Genomic DNA, 24854 nt, shown 5'->3' on the forward strand with positions numbered 1-24854 from the left:
TATCAGCACTCAGTATTCCACAAATATCTTTGAATTACCAGAAGGCTGCTATACAATAAAAATTAAGTGACTAAAATCTTTCTTTACAAATACTATTTTCAATAATTAGAACAATGTTGGATCTGTATTTCCTTTGGAGTCAGGATAGCCAGTTATGTTTTTATCCGGTTTTACCCTGTACTATTAGTAATTTAGGGACAATTAATTAATTTCTATAATCCTCAATTTTTTTTTCATCTATATAAGAGATACTATAGGTAGCATTAAAGGAGACAACATACATCAACAGATACTCTTCCTCTCCCTCCTCCCGAGCTGATGTTGGTGGATCTCCTACTGGCTATTACAGGTTACCGTAATTATCTGTCCACATCACTTTCTAACCCCACTAGATTGAGCTACTTGAACAGAAGGACCCATGCATATCTTTGTTTCGCAGGTGATAAGCATAGTCCTGGTCATATGAAAGATATTCAATAAATATTTCATACACAAATGAATAAATAAGACAATGCAATAAATCCTCAGACTTGCCCACAGAAGTCAGACAGAGTCAAACTAGGTTATTACGGTATCAGCTTTCAGAAGGTGATTCAGCCTCATCCATGAGCTCCAAAGCAGAAAAAGGATCATACCGAGATACATAACTCATAAATAAGTACCTCCAAGTATCTTTAAATGTAATTATCTTCCCATCTTTCAGAGGTTAATCCTCCCTGGCTTCTGGATTCTCTATTTTTTTGGCCCAGTTTACGAACATGTGAGTTTTCTTTAGTGCTTTTAAGGCAGCCAAAGACAAGAAATTGACAGAGGAGCTACATGGCCATAAGGATGGGGGGCTGCCCCCTCCCAATCAAATCCCTAAGACTTCTTATGACTAGAAGGCAACAACCAAACCAAACAAAGCAAGCCAAAATCATTTCAGTCTCACATGCCTTAACATAGAGTTTAAGATATATACACACCTGGAACTTCCCAACAAAATCCATAAATGTTGGGCCATGAATCCCCTCCAAACATGTTAGTTTCTTATTAAATAGATTTGAAATCAAACCTGTTAAGAGGCTGAAGGAGCAGCTACAAGCCCCTGCCTGTAGGACACGCCTAAAAGAATGGAAGGTTTGAAAAGCGAAGCTTGTTTTCTCGGCTGGGCATTTCATTTACATGGGAACTAGAAAACTGGCTTAGAGTGAGAACTATAATCTTTCTGGAACAATAGGTCATGACGAGCTTCCTTAATGCCAAAATAAGTGTTCAGAAGTGACTTCTGCTAACCGAAAGAAAGTGTAAAGGGCATATATGTTTACTCTGGCTTGAATACAACACTTCTGAATATGTCTATCTGTGCCAAGAGTCAGAACCCTATTCTTCATGGATTTCAAACCTGGGATCCATGAAATGAAATGTTTTATGCCATCAAAAAGTTGCAGTATATCTGGCCAGTTCAAGTAACTTGTATCTTTTGATCCAAATATCACCCTAAGTCTGATGTGAGAAGGTAGAATAATTATAACATTAAATCTCGAAAGGCAAAATAAACCAAAATTTCTTCTGTTTCAGGTTTTTTTTTCTTTTTTTTTAAAGAAGCCATCAAATGATCAGTAATCAATAACAATTTCAAAGAAAAACTTAAGTCAACCTATCAGGAGGGCATCTTGGCCAGGGTAATGCTGGTAAAAAAATAACATACAAAAATCACTAAGATCTAAGGACTACATTGAAGGAAGCAGAGATCTGATCTTGAATTTGGATTACCATGTTAAGGAGGTTTATAAAAACTACTATTGACTTTTCACCTTAAAAATCCTAGATTTCCAGGGTTAGTTGTTTTTTTTTTTTTTTTAATCAACATGAGAAAAGTCATCTATTGAGGAAAAACATACAAAGTTTATAGGTCATATCATAAAAATGGGGCAATTTTTATTCCTTACTAGCTCTGTGGTCCAAACATCTAACCCTAAACATCAAATCCTAAAGCACACAGGAAATTATAACTCATAAACATATTAGCTCATTTTGCAGAATCCTCACCAACTATGACCTTAAGCATCCTTGAACTATCCTATATGTTACCTGTCCCACCATGACCATTTGAATCTTAAATTAAAAATTTCCTTTACTTAGGGACCTATCTTTTATGGGGGCTTCCCTTGTGACTCAGCTGGTAAAGAATCCACCTGCAGTGCAAGAGACCTGGGTTTGATCCCTGGGCTGGGAAGATCCCCTGGAGAAGGGAAAGGCTACCCACTCCAGTATTCTGGCCTGGAGAATTCCATGGACTGTAGCGTCCATGGGGTCGCAAAGAGTCAGACACGACCGAGCGACTTTCACTTCACTACGTTTTATGGAAAATGCAAATTCATAGTCATTCATTCAACCTGCCAAGTCAGGTGAGTGTGCCTATCAGTTGTCCCGCCACCTGTCTGCCCTTTGGAGCAGTTAAGCAAGAGTAGGCTAATTTTACAGTGAACTATTTTTTGGATTAGCAAATAATTTGTGTTTATCTAGATGGGTCTAGAATGGAGAATATGTAAGCCTGTGCATATGCTCAGTCATGTCCCACTTTTTGCGACCCCGTGGACTAAAGGCCATCAAGCTCCCGTACCCATGGGCTTATTCCAGCCAGGGATCAAACCAGCATCTCCTGCGGGTCCTACACTGGCAGGTAGACTCTTTACCACTGAGCCACATGGGATGCCCAGAATGGAGAGTACAAAGAGGATAAAACCAACCTTCACTTGGAAAAATAATGCATTTGACATGGCTTCTGTATCTTCATGCTCAGTGTCTGACGTAGATAAGCTACAGGGAAAAGTCTTCAGTTTTGTTTCAAAAATCTTGAGATTAGCCAAGTGAAAGTAATATTTGTACAGGAACTCTATCCCAAGTTCCAAAAGCAACAAGCCATTCCAGATCAGACTTAAGAAATAACATTACATAATAGTCACTTAATGGCCATTGTTTTACTGTAACAAAGGTTTCATTTACCGTATTTCCTAGAGTGTTTTCTTCAGCTAGCAGTTTTTCCCATGACAAACATACTTTTTTCCCCTTAACCCCTTCATCTATCTGTAAAAGTAAAACATTCAATAATTATAGCTTCTAATTAAAAGATATCCATCATATTGCACTTTAAAAAATAGGTATATTAAAGGGACATAGGAGATTTTTATGCCAGCCATAGGTTCAGATTCTTCAGATCTAGTGGCTAAGAAATCTGACAGTGGCTAGATATAATAGTTACTCTCAAGAGACATGTCGTAAGGTCAAAGTCAGGGTCCTGAGACATCAACAAGCACTGTAATGTTTAAAATTAGACAGAATAAAACATGGCAAAGATAGCTTCAGCAGACACTCATATGGCAAAATAAGCCTGGTGGATCCATCAGCTTTCCTCGCTTTCTGAGTCTATGACCCTAGGAGACTTCACCAAGTTTCACTAGTTCCTTCTTCCTGCGAGCCAAGTGATTCACTCTGAAACTAATACATTTTCTGAAAAAGCTATCTCCTATATGAATGTCCACGTTAGGTTAGAAAGTTTCCAGAGATATGTAGCTCCTTCTTTCCTGTGAAGAGATAAAAGTCTATTCTAGAGGTACTCAGAAAAACATTTACTACTATTTCATTGACTACACTAAAGCCTTTGACTGTGTGGCTCACAACAAACTGTGGAAAATTTTGAAAGAGATGGGAATACCAAACCACCTTATCTGCCTCCTGATAAATCTGTATGCAGGTCAAGAAGCAACAGTTAGAACCAGACATGGAAAAGCAGGTTGGTTCAAAATTGGGAAAGGAGTACGTCAAGGCTGTATATTGTCACCCTGCTTATTTAACTTATATGCAGAGTACATCATATGAAATGCCAGGCTGGATGTAGCACAAGCTGAAATCAAGATTGCCGGGATAAATATCAATAACCTCAGATATGCAGATGACACCACCCTTATGGCAGGAAGCGAAGAGGAACTACAGAGCCTCTTGATGAAGGTGAAAGAGGAGAGTGAAAAAGTTGGCTTAAAACTCAACTTACAAAAAATGAAGATCATGGCATTCAGTCCCATCACTTTATGGCAAATAGATAGGGAAACAATGGAAACAGTGACAGACTTTATTTTGGGGGGCTCTAAAATCACCGTGGATGGTGACTGCAGCCATGAAATTAAAAGATGCTTGCTCCTTGGAAAAAAAGCTATGACAAACATAGACAGTGTATTAAAAAGCAGAGACATTACTTTGACCACAAAGGTACATATAGTCAAAGCTATGGTTTTTCCAGTAGTCACGTATGGATGTGAGAGTTGAACCATAAAGAAGGCCGAGTGCCAATGAATTGATGCTTTTGAACTGTGGTGTTGGAGAAGACTCTTGAGAGCCCCTTGGACTGCAAGGAGATCAAACCAGTCAATCTTAAAGGAAATCAATCCTGAATATTCATAAGAAGGACTGATGCTGAAGCTCCAATACTTGGGCCACCTGATGCGAAGAGCCGACTCATTAGAAAAGACCCCGATGCTGGGAAAGATTGAAGGCAGGAGGAGAAGGGGATGACACAGGATAAGGTGGCTGCATGGCATCACCGACTCAATGGACATGAGTTTGAGTAAGCTCCAGGAGATGGTGAAGGACAGGGAAGCCTGGCGTGCTGCAGTCCATGGGGTCGCAAAGAGTCAGACACAACTAAGTGGCTGAACAATAACAATACATATGGGCTCCCTGGTGGCTCAGACAGTAAAAAATCTGCCTGCAATGCAGGAGACCTGGGTTCGATCCCTGGATGGGGAAGAACCCCTGGCAGAGGGCATGGCAACCCATTCTAGTATTCTTGCCTGGAGAATCCCCATGGACAGAGGAGCCTGGCAGGCTACAATCCATAGGGTCACAAAGAGGAGGACATGACTGAGCAACTAAGCATATTATATATATATATATAAATACACACACACACACACACATATACACACATAAACACCATAAACACACATATACATGTGTGTGTGAATTTTGCCTGCAATTAGTTTCCCAAGAAACTCCAAACTCTAACAAAATAGAAATCACTGATAAATGTAAATTCCAAAGTCAGCAGAATGTATAAAGTCCTAAAATGGGCAATAAAGACGCTTAGGATAAGATAAACATTGACCGTCTCTTCTTTTCACCCATCTATTTTACCTTCAAATGCTAATCAAAGCCTAAATTCTCTGCTTGAGCCTTTTTTCTTTAAAACAAAACAACATGATGTTTCAGTTTGATATTGCTATAATTACCTCCCTAACAAGCATATCCAATAACCATTAGTGTAGCTAAAAAAATTCCCACTGGTCTTCTCATGCTATTAATAAGATTTAAGGTCAATATTTTCAGAATTTATAACCAAGTTCACAAGGGAACTTTCCTAATTACCAAGATAGGGGAAAGAAAATAAAGTATCAGAACAAGTACTAATAACTACGTGAACTTTTACTTAGAGATAGTCCTCTAGTTACAAAATGTGCCATGGGTCATAAAAACCCAGCGTGTTGCTAGATATCCAAGTCTTCTACCAACAGAGCTTGGGCCTGCTTTTAATAAATGGTTTTACACACAACTGTACCTACTTTCATCCAGGTAGCCCCAGGACCATTCTATTATCTTGGATCTCTGATAAACTTTCAAAGGGATTACTCAGTTACCATGATGTCACTCCCAAATGACTAGGTTACATGTAGTGAAGACAGCTCCGATTAAAAATAGCTTTGTGCATGCTTACTCACACTGAGAGATGGGAGTGCTGGGGAGGTGAGCCAGGGGTTCAGAGCCTCAAGTCCTGAGCTCCCTGAGAAACCAGCCTACTTCCGTTTAACCAATACAAGGAGGACTCTCCCAAATTATTCAGAATAAAGCCCTACCCCAAGCCTTCTCCTCTATGAGTCATCTTCACACTGTTGTGTGAAGGGGCAATCTTTCAACCCCAACATTTGTCGGGTTTTAGCCCAGAAGGCAGATGGTTTCTATCTTGAGGCTTATGATCCCCCTGTTTTAAAGGTATCACTTGGGCTTCTGATAACAGGATCTATATGTAAGGAGAAGCAAACAGAGCCATAAAAGCATGTAACATTCTCTCTCCTCACTGTGAACTTGCTAAGACACAAGTATACCCCTTCCAGAGTCGACTCGTTACAGCAATCAACAGCCCACACCTCCCCCGGGAACATATGCTCCATATTCTGAGGCTTTGTTTTTAATGAACTTCTTTTGAAATCTACTTTTTGCAGTCTCACACACTGTGCCCGCTCTCATTCCTCTCCTCCCTCTTACTCCTTCCCTCTCCCCTTACAAAAGGCCTACACATTCAAGGGGGAAAACAAATGATCGGTCAGCTCCTGTTGTAAACTTCCCACTGGAAGTTTCAAGCAATATTTCTGAGATGTGTATATTTTGGCCCACATCCTTTGTGTCTGGTCAGCTTGAAGACCCGAGAACACGCTGCTCCGGTGTGGGGCAGCCGGGTGCTGCCCACAAGTCACTGCAAGGAGCTCCTGGCCTGGGCTCTCGGTGGTCCCTGCTTCCCCAGGGGTGCCCCTGATCAGGCTTCGGGAAGGGAGCAGGCGTGACTGCCTCACAGACAGTGTCCATGTCAGAACTAGAGACAAGATGAGAGGATGGAAGGGCAAGCCCTGCAGTGAGGGGCAGGCCTGTCCTGCCGGCGGAAAACGCAGTCAGGAGCATGAAGAAAGGAGGATGAGAGGAAGCGGTGATGAAACAGGCCTGGGCAAAGCAAGGAGTGGGAGGGAATGGGTGCAGAGACGCAGGGAGGGGCAGGGACTGCAGGTCAGGCGTGGAGAGGGCAAGAGCACAGGCGTGAACACCAGGTTTCAGCCATCTGTGGAAAAGGCGGAGGGACGAGGCAGCACACCCTCTGTCTGGCTGTACCCTCAGCTCAGGTGCAGGCTCTGGCAGAATCAATGAGGGGGCCGAGGGGCGCTAGAGAACAGCTCCAACTGAAAACACACGTCAGAAAGGAGACAACTCAGGAGGCTGGGGGAGGAACCTGAGCTTCCAGAGGGGAGGGGAGAGGAAACTGTCATTGCCTATCTGGGTGATGAGGCAGACAGTAAAGTGAGCAACAGTGAGTAAGGGGATATGATTCAGGGAAGAGGACTGACAGGCCAGCTGGGAACATGCAGAGGCTGGGACGCCGGGCTGTGTTGCTGCTGGGCCTGGCTACCCACAGAGTGCTTGCCACCCACGGTCCCGACACCTCACTTCACTTCCGTTCCCGACCCCCACCCCATCCCTCTGCGGCCGGGGTTCAGGGTGAAGTCACCCCGGACTCCCCAGTCTTCAGACACACGCACACCTCGGTTTGTCTCTGTGGAGCAGCAGCTGGCCGCTCCCTTGGGATCTCTGTGAGAACACTCTGCTGGCTCCCTTCCCTCTGAGGGGACTGTCCTCCGCATCTCCTTTCCACTTCCTATCTCCATCTCTGCCCTTTCCTTCAAGGGGACATCTTCAGCTCTCCCACAGATTCATCTAGCACATTTCTCATGGTCCTAATGAGGACTTCCAAGCCTATTATTTCTGGTCCAGCCTCCCCAAGGGCCCCAGACCTACAACCCAACTTGGCCTGCCTAGGGGCTCTGTCTTCTCGGCCGCCAAGCCTTGACTGTTCCCAGATGCCTACTCCCGAAGTCTTCCCACCCACATGTATTTCTCATCCTTTAGACCTTCTCTTAAATATCATCTCTTCAAAGACCTTCCCTGACCACATTATCTACAGTAGCCTCCACACTTCTCAGCTCTTGCTTACGCGTCCAGGACACGGCGACCACCACACGGCGCTTGACTTACTTAGATGCTGGCTTATTTCTGAGGCCCACACCCTCTGTCTGGCTCACCTCTCCATCCCTGGCCCAACACAGACCACTGGTTCTGGCTGAATGAGCGAATGGCTGCTCCACAGTACAGCACAGGACAGGTGCTCACTCAATGTGGATGAACTGTCCCCTCTGGGGACACAAGGGGAGACTACAAGTCCCAGCTCTCGTGTCTTATATGTACAGATGAGTCTCCATTTCCCCAAGGTAAAACCCCCAAGGCCACTGTGGTACCCTTCTTCATTCCTCAGAGCCAACAACTCATCAGCTTCTCCCAACTTTATATCCTTAATAGCTCTCAAGGTGTAATCTCACCACATTCTTTGCTCAGGCCTGCAAAACCCTCTGAAAAGGCTACTGCAATAACTTATCCATTGGTTTCGAGGTCTCACTCTCCTTTCTCAGACCTAAGACTCCCCAGTATTGCTTGATGTGCCTCGCCCGCACTGGATAAAGGCCAAGCTCCCGCAAATACCTAGAGCCTCAACTCTCTCCTCAGTCATCGCCCTCTATTCATCCCCTCGTTGTAATGACAGTAGCCATAACAAGTTGGGGTTTATTGAAAGTTTTCATATGTGAGTCATTGCAGTCAGCATTTTACATATATGAACATATTTTAGTCTTACAACAATCCTATGAAATAAGTAATGTACTTATCCCTGTTTTGTAGATAAAGCAACAGAATTCCAAATAAGTTAACTAATTCAATAGACAATATCACAGAATTAAGATTCAAACTCAGGTAAACTGGCTTCAGATCCACCCTCTTAACCATTGGGCTCTATTATATAGCCTCTTTAAACTTTATGCTTCAGCAGTACCAAGTTATGCTTCTGGTTCTTTATGCTCCAGCAATACTGAGCTATGTATAATCCCTCGAACTCTGTGTTGCTGAGGCTACCATGCCTTCATACACACCCTTTCTCTTGCTCCTTGGGAAGGCCTTGTCTTTCTGTCTGATAAATGTCAACCTACCCTTCAAAACTTCCACACGATTTTCTGTATGGTACGTCTCTCGGCTCCTGTGTACCTGGTAAATACTTCTTGATCGCCCTGGTCTGCAATGATTCACCTGCACCGCTTCGCTGATGGCATGCCCCCGACTTTCAGCTTGGAGTCACAGTGCCCAGGCACACAACAGATGCACAATAAATGTGGATTAAACTGGGCTTTCTGACAAAGGGGTAGGCACGGGTTAACCAAGACCTAACATGCCAGGGCAGGAAGGAAGCATATTCTATCCTTCTGAAAGACACATATTCATGCTCAAAACAAAAGAAAAACTCACCAAATACCCCAGATGTTTCTGGAGAGAAGACACAGAGTGCATAAAAGTCCAATGCATTCTGACAACTACAGCAGTGAGTTTAAGATCCCTGAACGTACCTGCTGTTTACTGCAACTGCTAAGTAATGTGAATTCAGCAAAAATAAAGCAAAACCGAAATAACCTTTTACCCCAAGGGTTCTCAGAAAAATACATTTGGAGCCTTGGTCAAAATGATGAACTGAGTCACAAACTACCCAATGGCCCGGGGAGGAATGTACTGACTGACGTGTCCCCGGGGGTTGGAGATTATCATTTAAGCCCAAAGAAAACATGACAGATTTCTTACCATTAAGGTTAAAATTCAAGCATCGTCCAGAGTCACTAGACTTCAACAAAACTAAGGGTGCGCTATAAAACCAAGCAGCAACATTGATAAATAGATGTGACACAGTGTGACATAGAGAAGATAGAAGTCAAAGAGATGTTTGATCCCGCCTCCCTCCAAAGTTTTAATTCAACGAGAAAGGAAAAGATGTTACAAACAAATAGTAACACAAAGCAGGCAAACTAATTCCCATTCTAAGTTGTCAGGGGATCCTCCAGTGAATGGAGAATCCAAAGATCTATGAAATTCACAGCCTCTAAAAAGCGCAATTCTTACTTCAGTTTAAAACAACACATTTTGGTTGAAATACCCTGTTTATTCAGCCTAGATTTCTGACCCTCAAAGCAGCAGGTGAATGGCTGTATTAAGACCACCTTGAGGAAATGATGGCACCCTACTCCAGTACTCTTGCCTGGAAAATCCCATGGACGGAGGAGCCTGGTAGGCTGCAGTCCATGGGGCCGCTAAGAGTCGGACACGACTGAGCGACTTCACTTTCACTGAGGAAATGAGGGAGGTGGATAGGTAGGCAAAGCCAGTCATAAAAAAGGAACCATTACCAATGGAAATGTGGGGTTTACAGCAAAACAGCAAACAAAGTCAGCTTGCATCCAGACAACTCAGTGTCTGCCACATGCCAGGCAAAAAGCAACGAAGAGGACAAAATATCACCATTGGGACGTAGCACAGGGAAGTTAGGCTTTCAGGGCATCAGGACCCGTTCAAGAGTTCAGGCCTGAGGGTCAGTCTGTAACTGCCTTTCCCCAAGAATTCAGCAGTTATGAGCCAGGCAGAGCTTTGAGCTGGAAGAGAAACCTTAAAAGCATTCCCATGAGAGCTCAAACCAACAACGTAGAGCCACGGTGAATGGCAAAGCAGATGCGATCCAGCAACAACCCAACGGCCCCCGTGATGACAATTTCTACCACGATGTAAACTGAGAAGAAGAGCTGGAAACCATTCAGCTTCTCTTTCTTTTGTCTAAGTGGTACCAAACATTCTATCCCGAGGCACTCCAAGATACTCATTCACAGGTTCAAAGCTGGATTTTATTCTTTGATAGATGTAAGAGGCTAATACTGAAGAAAAGGTTATCATGAAGTTCCTTTGGATTACAACGTAATCAGAAGAAACAGCTGAAATAAAATATGCAAGCAAAGGTACAGAGAAGCAGCCGGGCTCGGGCAGGAGAGCTGTTTCAAGGGCTCAGGCACGTCCAGCTGAGGATGAGGGCAAGGCATCCTCACCCGGACACTGGGCACACCCTCGGCGAGGCTGGCGAAAGGGTCAGGCAACCTGGGAATGGAGAGGTCCTCTTCAAAGGCAGACTTAGGGGAGCTGATCGTGCGGTAAGAAGCAGGACTAACGTGGCACATAGGGAGAAGGACTGAGAGCAGTTAAGGGTGGTCACAGAAGGGGAAGAGTCGTCCTACGAGCATAGGCTTCGTGTCCTTACACAAGGAAAGAGGACACAGAGCTAGCATTGATCGCCGTATGATAAGAGAAGGCAACAGCCACATACACTGACCCGGAGAGAGGGACACCTGCCCTTCATCTTCCCGAACCTACACAATAAACAGAAAGCAGCTGGGGCCCCGGGAAACCTGTAAGTAGATGTATCTAGAGATGATCTTCAGGATACACATTTCCAAACTCTGTGAATCCTGGAAATCCCCAGTTAACAAACAGGCTGTGACAACCTCTATTCTGAGAAGGGAGGGAAGAAACTCCACCTCTCTCTCTGTATCACGAAACTGAAGGTGCGGGCCCATGACTTGGGGAATGGACACAGCCCTCCCACACTCTCATCTGGCTGGGAAGAACCCAAGTTTCTTTAGAACTGAGGCTCCTGCCAGGGCGAGCTGTCTCAAATGGAGTGTTCCGGGCTGAGTAGGTACTGCCCTAAGGCCGTGGTCAGACCAGCCTGAGAGTCCTTTATGTGTTTGCCTCAATAATACCATCAAACAGGTAGGTATGGGAAGGAAACACTCCAGTTGCTCCTCAGTTTCAGACACACAGGCATGATGCCAGAGCAGACTTCTCTCGCCCAGAAATGGCTCCAGGTGAGTAGCAGCTGAATCACAGCCCAGGCTACATCCCTTAGACACGGTTAAGACTCCTGACACACAAGTCACAGGATTTACTGCCATGAGTAGAGGCCTGGTTCCAGTACAGTAGGTATCTCTTCAACTGATCCATTGTTTGGGGGTGTCTGGTGTGTGGACGGCACAGCCTGTACAAAAATGACCGATACCAAAAGAGTCTCTCTCTCTCTCTGAACACTGTAGCAGGATGAGAAAAGCACAGCCATCCTATTCAAAAGGTACAGCTTTAGATCATCACATGGTTTAGTGGTACCAACATGGTTCAAGTGATATGAAAAGGTATGACTTACAAACTGATGCAATCCCTTTCTCTCACACACACATACACACACACACACGTATTTTTCTATATGTATATATGCACGTATAGATAAACAGCATATGTCAGTGTATTCCAGGACACTTCTGAAATTTAAGAAATACCATGAGAGAGGTCAAAAGGAAAAACCGCTAAGTTTTCCAAAGTATCACCTATCTGCACTAACACTGCAAAGAGTTACTGGTACAACCAAAGAGAATGAACCATTTTCCTGTGTTCTTTAAACACTGGAGCACAGAGATTATGAATCTCCAATCTGATAGCCAAGCATCCTGTTTATTTGACTGCACCGTGGCCTCGTGTGTGTTCACGTGTACGTTCAAGGCAAGTTCTGAAGAAAAACAAAGAATCTGTACTTACACAACTCAGAGGGTGTGCCCCTCTAAAACCACAATCATGCCACCTGCCTGTGCTGGACACAAATGCAGAGAGAGGAGGCACGCCTCCTTTAAAATCATTTTCTTTCACCCAACTGTCAGCAGCTAACTCTCAACTGCCTTTCACTTGTGGCTTGAGCTTCACCTTGATTTTAAAAATCTTTTTTCTTTTCACCTACTCTAATAGACATATGTTACAAAATGAAAAGGCCAGTCTTGTACTAGAAATACATGTCAGCAAATCAATTTAAAAAATAAAATGCAAAGTTATGCAGACTTATCTCTTTAAGCAGACAACTTGAAACAGGAAAACTTGAGCTATCTTTGCATTGGACATGTCCATTGTATAAAGGTTAAATATTTAATAGAGCGGAGGGAGCATCTGAAAGGCTCTACACAGAAGCAGAAGCTCCCACAATAGAGTGAATGAAATGGACAAGCAATGAGATCAAAGAGAGTGAGCAAGTATCTCTTCCAGCTTCCCTGCTCTCCCCACCACTCACAACTCCAGGTCCCGATTCTCCACATTTCAGAAAGAGAATTCCGAAAAACCACATTTATCAGGATGAGCCAGGAAATCCGCAAGGAGGAGGGAACACCTGAGCCAGGGCGCCCCTGGCAGAGTATAAACTTCTCAAACTGTTACCCAATCAACAACACCCCCGTTGCTAAGGGGGGCCCAGGCCATCGGGCAGCCTCTGAAGCCAAAGCATTCATTCCCTCTGCAAGGCAAAAAGGAACCCCCGCGTTTTTACCTTTGTGTTCGCCGAAGCCTGTTCCCACTCCTCAAATGAGGCAAAGTAAAGTTTGAGAGCACAGTCCAAAAATTGGGGTCAGACATATCCATTTCTTTCTCGCTTCAATTCACTGCGGGTTCGAGGCCATAAGACCAAAACGGAGAGGAGAGAAAAAGGAAAGGGGGGAAAAAAAAAAGGACAAAAAGATCCCAATTATCTACTCACTCCCTCCAGAGGAAACGTGCTGCGAACTGTGTGATCTCAAGAACAACTTGGTGCGTGAGTGAGAAGTACCCGTCCTAGCCTTTAATTAACACACAGCCATTTCTCCAAGGTTCAAAAACTTATTTCCTCTTGGGTTTGCCCTCTCCTGGTCAGCCTCGGCCAGCTATAAACAGTAATTACACGAGTTTGGCCGTGCGTTCGGCTCAAAATGCTGTCTGTGTGTGATTCAGTCCAAGGTACTTTGTCATCTGTTTGGCAGATACCATTTGCAGCTCCTGCGGGGGGGTGGGGATGGGGAGGGGTGACGACTATTTTAAGTCTTTGGTTCCGGGAGGGCTGGTTGCTTATCAGCAAAACCATTCAACATCCGAACATGCCCAGTGCTGAGTTTCCTCTCGGTATCTACATACAAGGAAAGGAATGTAAATGGAAAAAGCTCCTCTTTTTCACCCCTCCTCAAAAAAAAAGAAAAAAGGGAAACTTAAAAGCACTTTGAGAAAGCTGGCCTGTTGGCGGACTCCAGCCGGACACCTTTGTGCAGCCTCCGCGGGAAGGGGCCAGGCGGAGGGGACCGGTCCCAGTGCAGACACTCCCCTGAGGAGCGGGGCCTCATGGGAAAGGCGGCAGGCGAGACCGGAGCGTGAGCCCCCCCAGCATCTCCTGCTGCCCCCGCGTCCCCAGCCCCTCAGCCGTCACGGGTCCTCCCCTCTACTTAAATAAACCCAGAGCAATCCGGAACCGGGTGGAGAATGCTGCGCACACCTGGAGGCTGGTCCGTGATTCACCGCAGACTGGATCATCAGGAAAACGCTCCGAGGAAGTCAGTAATGACTCTTTGCCAAGAGACGCTGTTGGTTGCGTAGAAAAAGCACGCCAAGGGGATGCCACACTCACCTAAAACCTCAGTAAATTGAATTTACGAGTTTACATCCGTTTGATGAACTGCCGCAATGCACACATGTGTGGCTTCACGCAGTCTCGGGACTGCTCAACCACTACTTGTGAAGACACTGCCTGGCATTCAGTAAACCAATGCCAGAATCATTTTCCTGCCAGGAATGTTAAGAGTTTGAAAGGAAGGAATGAAGGGGAGGTTGGATCAGTGTTGTTATTCATTTCCAAGAAAGCCACAGTATTCAAATTACTCCCCAAATCCACCAATGGTTACGATTTTCTTATATAAAGAAAACATTAGAATTTAAATTATCTGCCTCAAATCTGGTGTAATATGGCAAGAAATACCAAATTTTTTTTTTAATGTCTAAGAAAAAATTACACTTAAAAAGATGGTTTACTTCATCCAGTAAATATTGAAACAAACTTGCTTACAGAAATATATGTTGTTGTTCAGTCTCTAATTCATGTCCAACTCTTAGAAAGGTGAAGAAAAAGGCCATGGGGGTGGTCAGCTGACAAGGGAGCCGGGTGAACAAAACAGGAGTCTGGTTTAGGATGTATTCTTTATCTAATTCTGGTTACCCACAGATATATTATCACCCCCAAGAACTCTTAAGAATTTCTGATAATTCTCCTCCAGGGCTTTCTTACGTATTATCTCCTCAAACTCTTAGGGCCTCCTCAGATCCTTGAAATCTATAAGAGGAGACAAAGACGACAATATTTTCTCAATTTTATGTGGCAAAATACACTTCATCAGATACTTAGGAACTTGGTCCAATATATTTTGCCCCATACTAAGTCATATCTTCTTTTAAAAAATGGTTTTAAATATTCAAAAAAGTATCTTTTAAAGGCTTACACAGAGATGGTACCATACTCCAGAGCAGTTTCCCAGCCGCACCACTACTGACATTTTAGGCTGATTTTTTTGTCTGGGGGGCTGTCCTGTACACGGGAGGGCATTTAGCAGCCTCCTTGATTGCTGCCCACTACATAGCAGCTGTGATGTCCAATGATACCTGCAGACATTGCCATAAGTTCCTTGGATGACAAAATGGCTCCTGGTTGAGAACCACCACTCTAGATAAAAGCTTTCTCTAATAAAGTAGTATAGAATATTGGTTAAAAGCAAAATTTCTGGGTTTGAATTCTGGATCCAACACTTAACTATGACCCTAAGCAAGTCAGTTAATGTCTGCCCACTTTCCCTGTTTGTATGGGGTCCATGACAGGACCAAGCTCTAAGAGGTTCACACACATAAATGAGAGGATATACATAAAGCCCTTCAATGCAGTGTCTAGAACACAATGCACATAAATATTGGCAATTTGCAGAAGCCAAAAGAATATCATGCTGGAGAGATGCAAGCCTGGAGCAGAGGGCATACCACAGCATACTCTCTGCTTTCATGGTGCTCTGAACATGCTTCTACAGGGGGTGCTGGTCACACTGTATTACAATTGACTGTTTACTGCTGTCTTTCCTATTAGTCTGTGAGCTTCCTCAAGGCTAACGTCATGTTTTATTGATCTCTGTATTTCTACAGTCTGACAGTTCCTGATTTATATAAGCATTCAAGACATGCTTTTTGAATGGGGATACTTCAGATGTTCAGGTATCTATTCTTTCTCTTAAGATGCCCTGAAATTTATCAGTTTTAGCAGGTCTATTGATTTACTCAAAGAATCTTGAATTTTAAAGAAGCCCATGAGGATATTTTTAAATTCTAAAGACTTTCTCGTATTGACTCATTTTTATCTATATTCTGTAACTGGAAACAGTAGGTAGGGTAACATTCTTCGGGTCTTAACATGGCTCTAAGAAATGTAACAATCAAATCCAGGGTAAACTCTCTTTGAATCCTACCTCCCACCCCATGCCCAGAGATAAGCCCCCAAAATGTTCTGTGCTCCCTTTTTAGGTATCCGGATAACTACACATCAGAGGCTGCCCAGGGAAGAACAATGAGGCTGGTGAAAGGGGACTTGAAACTGTGCTATATAAATTATGGAGTTGAAGGACCCTGATGCATGTGGAAAAGACTTAAGAAACTAGCAACAGTTGTCCTTGAATACTGAGATCATTACCATTTGGAAGTATCTTCAAGTGCAAAGATGAAAAAGGCTGAAACAAGGACTTGCTGTGTGGGTGTTAGAGGAGAGGCAAACTGAAGGAGAGGCAGTGGGTGAGAGTCAAATTCGAAATGGCTCAATGCTGGGGCAACTCTGTGCCACCAGCTCTCATATCCGCCATGGTCCTTCCAGAAAAGTCTGCGCATGTGGGCAACACCACAAAGATGACAGCAATAAGTTGGATAAATCAGTGATTTAAAACATGAATTTCTTCCCTTGACTGATGGACACACATTCTGGTCTGTGGGCAGCAGATGTCGTAACTCTCTCCACCTTGTACATTTTGGGGACTCCACCATGCAGATTCTCAAAGGAATAGGTAAAGACCTGAATATTTTTAATGTTTACTTTAAATGTTGAAAGTATACTTTTATGTTTTTTGCACTTCAAAGTCTTCGAGAATTGGGGTTGTATCCAAGACGAAAAGTAAAAATTGGTAAAGTGTGTGAAGAGCCAGAAATGAACTAGTTACTACAGTGAAAGTGGCTAATGTATTCCCACACTCCTTAAGAGTGGGAGTAGGTGTGACACTGAAGTGTAGCTTGTCTCCGAACCTGTTTGACTTGATTTGGGAACCTATGATTCAGAAGGTAATGCAGTCAGCAAATACAAGAGTTAAAATTGTCAGAACTACTGACATTTTTATTCAGACAAAATAATTACATGTGTAGAAACTAAAGTATACTTTAGTTGCAAAGGCAGTCAAACTCTGGCTACAGAACTAAGAAGAAACTGAGATTATTGGAAATTCTTTAAGACTACAGCTGGTCTATGGTCCCTATATTCAGTAAGATTTTCTACTTGTTGCACAATAACTAAGCCTATACAGCCGTGGACAAGCTTTGTGATTCAGAATACTCATTCATTTAATCAAGTTGATATTATCAGTCATTGTTTTTATGAGAAAGGTGAATGAAATTGAAAAATAAGCTTGTCATGCTCCTGAAATGCTAGTTTAAGATGAAGTAAGTATTTAAAGAAGGGTCAAATTCTTCACTATTCACCTTCTCCTAATATAAAAAAGTCCAGATCCTTTTCACAGACTTAATTCTTCTGTCTAAACCCCACCCTCTGACCCATGTTCATTCAGTTGGGTTTCCACCACTTTACATAGAACAGCATTAAGGCTACTATCCCTGGGACTTCACCTTGAACTTAGACCCTACAGAAGATTGAGTTGTCTAGTGTAGGTGTGAGGCTAGGAAGCTGTTAGCTCCCCAGCCTGTCACCCTTGCCACAAGGCCATGTCCAGTGAAAAGACACCAAGGCAAGTGGAGCTCCTAATGAGTTTCCAAATGTATTCTGATCTTGGCCTGGTCTGGGAATTCTGCTACACATTAACTTTGATCTCTATCCAATGTTAGCATCAGAGTACCCAGAGTGACTGCATCCCCAAGACTGTCCATACCTACAGGTGTACTTTGGTCATCTTCTAAATGCTGTCTTGAAGAGTTTGAGTCTAGGAGTATGAAGAGCAAATTGGCCATCCTGAATGAGCCATCCTTATAATCACTGTACCTCTTAAGAAAAAAATTAAAAACTGGGCCAGAAATGTGAAGAAAGTTGAATCAATGGGAACGAGTTGTAAGAAAGCTCTTCTAGAGCTACTAAGCAAAGGTTTTTGCTTCCATTGCTAAAATATGAAGGAGGATAAAAGGATCAATGAAAATTAACTTGTAAGGATAGATCTGAATGCTGCCAAGCCACAAGATGAATAATAATCGGGGTTACATAGTGCCAGGAATATTAAAAAACATGTTTAAACAATATCACAAGGTAAGAGAGATTCAGATTTCTAAAAGGAATAGATAAAACAATAGATAAACCAAATAAAACTGATTTCTCTTTCCTGATAGGTTAAGTAGAGAACTACATAATCCCCAAGGGCAGGTCAAAGGATAAGGTTCAGGAGGGGAAAGACAGAAAGACAGGCAGACTGGGAAGAGAATGTGATATTTTCCTCAGGTATTCTCTGGATTCCAGAAGAATTAAAGGCTCAGAAAATGCGGCAAATAACCAATAACTTCACAAAATCAAAGAGGAGAGAACAAATAGACATGGGAAATGAACTTTTCTCCCAAATTAGTGACTCCTTGATTTGTATGAAAGATAAGGAGATTAGAACATGCAGGACCAAAATCACTGATTGTAAGCATGTTACTCTTGCACTCTATGTACCCTATCATCGTCTAAAGCCAGGGAAGGTTCTGGGAGAAGCCCCATAGTTTAAAGTCCCACTGGAAGAGGAGTTAGGCTGCTAGAAAATGTGTCATCTTTACAGAGCTGGAGAGGTTCATCCTGTAGGAGGGAGACTACTGGGAGAAAACTAGAAAAGAGTGTGTCTCTCCATTCAAAATCACTGGCCTCTAACAGAGCTAAGCAATCCAATTATGGAACTGAGAGTAGTGCTTAGAGATCAAGGCCATCATCTGACAAATAGGAAGGCTAACTCCTTGACTACTTTATGACCAAACTTCTTTGCCACTTACTCCAGACAACCTTCCTGTAAGCCTCCTTACCCCTACTGGGTTAGGTATCCCTCTACTGGGGTCTGCTCCTGAGAGCTCCTGCAGAAAAAGTGTTCCCCCACCATATCAGTATCTGCACGTTTGCAGATGAGTTCCCCTTAGAGTAAGAACTCCATGAGGGCAAGGCTGTATTGCTATCTTTTAATCCCCGATACAACCATTAGAATGAATGTTAAGGGAGAAAGAGGAGAAGGATCTGCTCAGAGTAAGAAAGATACTTGATAGCAACGTTAGGTCTAGAATCCTGATATTGTGAAGATTGACCCCATCTATGTTTTAAAAAGCCTTTTTTGCCTACTATTCTTTGAATTTCATGAGCCCATAATATTATCCATATATGCTGCGCCTGTTAAGAAGGTCTACTGTCTCAGATTTCAAAATCTCAGAAAAGAGGCCATGCATATGTAGTGGTGAGTTTCCCTGGCGGCTCAGATGGTAAAAATTTGCCTGCAGTGCAGGAAACCTGGGTTTGATCCCTGGGTCCAGAAGATCCTCTGGAGAAGGGAATGGCTACCCACTCCAGTATTCTTGCCTAGAGAATTCAATGGACAGAGAAGCCTGGCTGGCTACACTCCATGGGGTCACAAAGAGCTCGACACGACTAGGTGACTAACATATATGTGGTTGTATATATGTGGACACATGTAAATATGTGTGTAACTAGTTTGTATGAAATGCAAAATGCTTTTTGAGTAACAGTGAACCTTAGATACTAATCATTGCACGAGACTGTCAGTCTGGAGTTAACTTCAAGGACACAGTGTTTCTTGATCCAGAAGCTTGGTCTAAGGTACATCATTTCTCATCCAGCTCCTAAGCATGAATTACAGTGCAATTATAAGAAGTGTCAATTAAGTGGGTCACTGTGGTTATATTTAGCCCTTTAGTAGCTGACACTAAGACCTTTCTGTAATATAAGATTAAGGTTAATTTATCGGGTCTTCTTTTCTTGAACATTTTTCCAGGTCAGACATCTAAAGTTATGGAAAATTATCCCATTAACATCAGAGATAAGAATTTCCCATTCAAGTACCATATAGGGAGCATATACAGACAGAGGTAGAAACCATAAACTTCTGAGGCAATCAGAATTTTGTTCCATTGTTAAAGTTGACTCAAATTATTCCACAAATGAGAGGATAGTATGTCAGTGAAGATACAGAATTTTAAAGAAATATTAATTCATCAGAGAATAAATATGGTGTTAAGCATAAAAAGTGGTAACCTCTTCACTTTTCATAAATCATAGAAATGCAATTAAAACATCAATCAGATACTTTTTACCAGTTTAACGGGAAAAGACTAAAAAAAGATAATAGTGAATGCTGGTGAGAGCACAAGGAGATAAATATGCTTTACCAACTTTCTGGAAAGTAATCTGGAGATTGAAAAAGCATACGCTACACGTATGCATGTGCATTTATATATGTGCACATATACACAGATACATATAAATGTACATTGTGTATATAGGCACATAAATGATATACACACATATATTTGAACTAATTCCACATCTAAAAATTATACAAATAAAATTGAACACACAAAAATCTATGCATATGAAAATTAATCTTAGAATCCCTCATAATAGTACAACATTGGAAAAAACCCAAAGATACAAGACAAGGGCAACTGTTAATAAATATTGAAACAGTCATAAAATGAAATACTATAAGCCAATAATGACCACTGTGGTAGAAAGAGTAATGCCTTCCAAAGATAGAAAGTTCTAATTCCTTAATCTATGAATATGTTACCTTAATAGAAATTTTGCAGATGTGATTAAATTAAGGATATTGCAACAAGGAGATTATCCTATATTATCCAGGTGGGCCCTAAATGTAATCACACATGTCTTATAAAAGAGAGGCAGGAGATTTGATTACAGAAGAATGTAATTTGACACTGAAGCTAGATGCTATGTTGATAGTTTTGAAGACAGAGGAAGGAGCAAAGGAAACAAGGAATTCAGTTCCAGTATCTGGAAAAGGCACAGAAGCGAATTGACCTCCTTGTTTCTAGAGGGATCTCAGCCCTCCTAACACCTTGATTTCAGCCTAGTGAAAGTGACTTTAGACTTACGATCTACAGAATTCTAAGAGAATAAATATATGTTGTCCTAAGCCACTTTGTTGGAATTTGTCACAATGGCCATAGGAAACTAAAACAATGCTTTTTAAAAATATGTAACAAATAGGAAATGTTCTTGAAATAGGTCTATTTTAAAAAAGGAAAAAACAAGAGTTCTATGAGCTAAGTTATTTACAACATAGTAAGTATGAATGTACATGAATAAAAGAGATGGAAATAAACAAAGCATTTTTAGTGAACACTTATGAGTATGGGATTATGGTTGATTTTATTCCTCTTTATACTGTTTAGTAAAAATGTATATTATTTTTTAATTGCCATTTTTAATAGGAACTGAAAGTTCAAGTTACTGAGAATTTACAAATATTTTGAGGTTTTACAAATTTAAGAAACACACACTTTCACTCTGAAATTTCATAAAATTTGATTGCTATTTTTGATGAACAAAATTAATGCATTATGTAAAAGCTCTACAAGCCTTATAAATAAATACCAAAATTGCTCTTAAAAAAAAGAATAATAAATAAAAATGAAAAATATCTCTTTTCCATATATAAATTCTTACCTATCTATGGCAACTGGGAAAATGGGTATTTGCAAAGCTGACTGGGTTATAAATCCATACAGAGCTTTGTTTTGGGTTGAATATATATGTTATTACTTGCAGATCCGTCAGGCTGTGCATTTTATGTGAACAGTTTTGAATTCCAGACCTGCTTCACTCCACTGGGCTGTAGATAAAAGCTTTCTTTCATGGCTCAGAAAAATCATATACTCTTGAAAGCAAGCTCAGTTTTAATATTAGCCAAATATGTGTGCCATAAAAAATGATGTTCATAATTTCGAAGAATTATATTAGCTATAATTTGGGATCACCTCTCGCCAACACATACAAACATTATTTTTAATGAGGCTTAGATAATTCAGATTTTACTGTCTTTACTTAGCTAGAGTCTAAAGACTGAAAGGCTACGACCAAGTTTCTAATGCCAACTATGGAAATATTCTTTGAACCAATGTATTGTCATACATGTCATAGAAGACAACCATATTAATGTTCATGGGGATCAACAAACTTTCAAATATAAGTTATTCTGGTTAATAAGAGCTATAACAAAAACCCATCATGTCATCCATTATAGTGATAGATGAGAGACAGGTGAACATCTATCAACATGAAACAAGAATTATCTCTACCAGCGACTCTTAGAACATAGACTTCTAAAGAATGTTAATATATCAAGGTTAAAGAAAAGTAAGGCCAGATGACATGTACACGGCAGATATAGAAAATTAAAGAGGAAAGAGCAAGCCCCACTTAAAATGGCAGAAAAATACACTAGTTTGGAAAATTAGAAAATGGGGAAAAAGTATGTATACATATAATTCATTCACATTCTTGCACAGCAGAAACACAGCATTGTAAAGCAAATATGCATATGTGTGTGCTCAGTCCCATCAGTCATGTCTGACTCTTTGCTACCCCATGGACTGTAGCCTGCCAGGCTCTTCTGTCCATGGGATTCTCCAGGCAAGAATACTAGAGTGAGTTGCCATGCCCATCTCCAGGGGATCTTCCTGACTCAGGGATTGACCTGTGTTTCCTGCCTCTCCTGCATTGCGGGTAGAGTCTTTACTCACTGAGCCACCTGGGAACCTGTAAAGCAATTATACTCCAACCAAAAAACTAATTAAAAAAAAGAAAATGGGAGAAAAATAAATTGGGAAAGTTTTACTATATATAAAGTGATGAGGAATAATAGATGTTTCTGTTTTCTCCCTACTGGCCCCACCCTGGTCGTGCCCTCCGTTACTTCCTGCCTGGATTAATATCCTTCTCTGCCTGCTCCCCCTCCAAATTATTCTTCCAAAACTGCGCAGCTCCAGTGGACGCACACAATCATTTCACTCCCTGTGCAACAAGGTTCAACGGCTCCCCACTCATGTCGTAACATTTCTTCAAGTCTGGTTCCTGTGTTACCTACCATCCTTGAATTACCTAGAGAGCTTGTTAGAAATGCACATTCATGGAGGCATCTTCAAACCCACTGATGCAGGATTTCAGAACGTGAAGCCCAGGAATGTGCCCAGGGGATTCTCACATACACTGAAGTTTTAGAGGTTCTTCCTAAGAAAATCAAAACCTCTTTAAATGGAAGCCTTTATGGTGCAGTCTCTTGTCATCTCTTCTGCCTCGTCCTTTGGTGTGTGCCTCTTCGTGGTTTATGCTCCAATAAGACTAAAATATGTACCTGTCAGAAAGATTGAATTACTTTAAGCTCCCCAGACACAGTAGCTCTGCCATACCTCATTGCCTGGGCACATCCTGTTCCCTGTTTCTAGAGTTTCCACCTCCTCTGCCTGGAAAACTTGTGCTCATCTTTCAAGTGTGAGCTCTAAGGTCACCTCTCCAGCACAGCCTGCCTAACTTTCTCCAGCCGGCCTAAGTGTTTTTCCTCCTGAATCGCCAATGGATTTTTATGCATATATATGCCTCTTTTACATCATTCATTCCACTGTGCACCATTGTCTGTGTATGTAGGTCCAACTCTCCACTAGGCTTTAAGCTCTCCGAGTACAAGGTCAGTTTCTATTCATCTGTGTATAACTCAAAGTACACATTAGGTATTCAGAAGAATGTGTGAATGCATATATATTATTTTCTATAGTTAGCTTAAAAAAAAACACTAAACTTGATTATTTTTCTTTTTCCCTAATAAAAAGCTCATCGGCTTCTACCCACAAGCACTAGAGGATGCTTATAAAACAATCTTGGTTTTTGTCAACTTGTTGGATGTTTTTTTTAATTCACTGCCATCATTGACAGCCTTCATGATGATTAATGAAAAGAACAATAGAAATTTAAATCTCTGATTTTTAGACAGATTTTTAAAACTCATTAACAAATGAATCAAAAAACACTAGTAGCTTTTTCAGTTCAGTTGAGTCGCTCAGTCATGTCTGACTCTGCAACCCCGTGGACTGCAGTACACCAGGCCTCCCTGTCCATCACCAACTCCCAGAGGTCACTCACACTCATGTCCATCAAGTCGGTGATGCCATCTAACCATCTCATCCTCTGTCATCCCCTTCTCCTCCCACCTTCAATCTTTCCCAGCATCAGGGTCTTTTCCAATGAGTCAGTTCTTTGCATCAGGTGGCCAAAGTATTGGAGTTTCAGCTTCAGCATCAGTCCTTCCAATGAACATTCAGGACTGATCTCCTTTAGGATGGACTGGTTGGATCTCCTTGCAGTCCAAGGGACTCTCAAGAGTCTTCTCCAACACCACAGTTCAAAAGCATCAATTCTTCAGTGCTCAGCTTTCTTTATAGTCCAACTCTTACATCCATACATGACTACTGCAAAAACCATAGCTTTGATTAGATGGACCTTTATTAGAAAAGTGATGTCTCTGCTTTTTCATATACTGTCTAGGTTGCTCATAACTTTTCTTGCAAGGAGTAAGCATCTTTTAATTTCATGGCTGCAATCACCATCTGCAGTGATTTTGGAGCCCAAAAAATTAAAGTCTGTCCAACAAGTAAAAAGTAGCTTTTTACTTCACAACAAATACAGCTGAAGTAAGGAGTTACTTTGTCCTGCTTGAAAAAAGTTATTAAAAACTGGAACTTGGGCAGGGTGACCTTCACCTGAGGCCAGAAACTCAGTCTTACTGGGGACATGATCAGCATAAACAACCCACCACTGTGATCAGAGAAGAGCTGAGAGTGCCACAGCATAATGCTCATGATGAGCAGCCTGCCGATGCCCACCGCACAGCCCGGGACTCCAGCTCAGCTATGTCAACTTCCGCAGCCAATCCGGCCGTCCAGTTTAGGAGGACCTGGAAGGGTGAACGGACACATCTGTGCAACATCTGACCATCGCCTCCTCCGTCCATCTCCCATCCTTGCACCTCTCTTCC

General features: G+C 42.1%; 1 protein-coding gene across 16 annotated transcripts in view; it reads right to left on the reverse strand.

Annotated features, from left to right (window-relative positions):
- The window catches only part of MAST4 (microtubule associated serine/threonine kinase family member 4), a 618779-nt gene that overhangs the window by 164701 nt on the left and 429224 nt on the right, over nt 1-24854 (reverse strand). For 2 of the 16 annotated variants that reach the window (XM_070774606.1, XM_070774600.1), the window contains exon 1: nt 13067-13910. The exons of 12 other annotated variants lie outside the window; for them this stretch is intronic. In XM_070774606.1, coding sequence (XP_070630707.1) covers nt 13067-13158 — 92 coding nt within the window. In that variant the 5' untranslated portion in view covers nt 13159-13910. Of the gene's footprint in view, nt 1-965; nt 13041-13066; nt 13911-14035; nt 14947-24854 lie in introns of those variants that run through there. 2 more of the 16 variants (XM_070774605.1, XM_070774604.1) reach the window with 2 other exon arrangements.

The sequence above is a fragment of the Bos indicus genome, chromosome 20 (genome assembly GCF_029378745.1).
Source record: "Bos indicus isolate NIAB-ARS_2022 breed Sahiwal x Tharparkar chromosome 20, NIAB-ARS_B.indTharparkar_mat_pri_1.0, whole genome shotgun sequence".
Taxonomy (NCBI): domain Eukaryota; kingdom Metazoa; phylum Chordata; class Mammalia; order Artiodactyla; family Bovidae; genus Bos; species Bos indicus.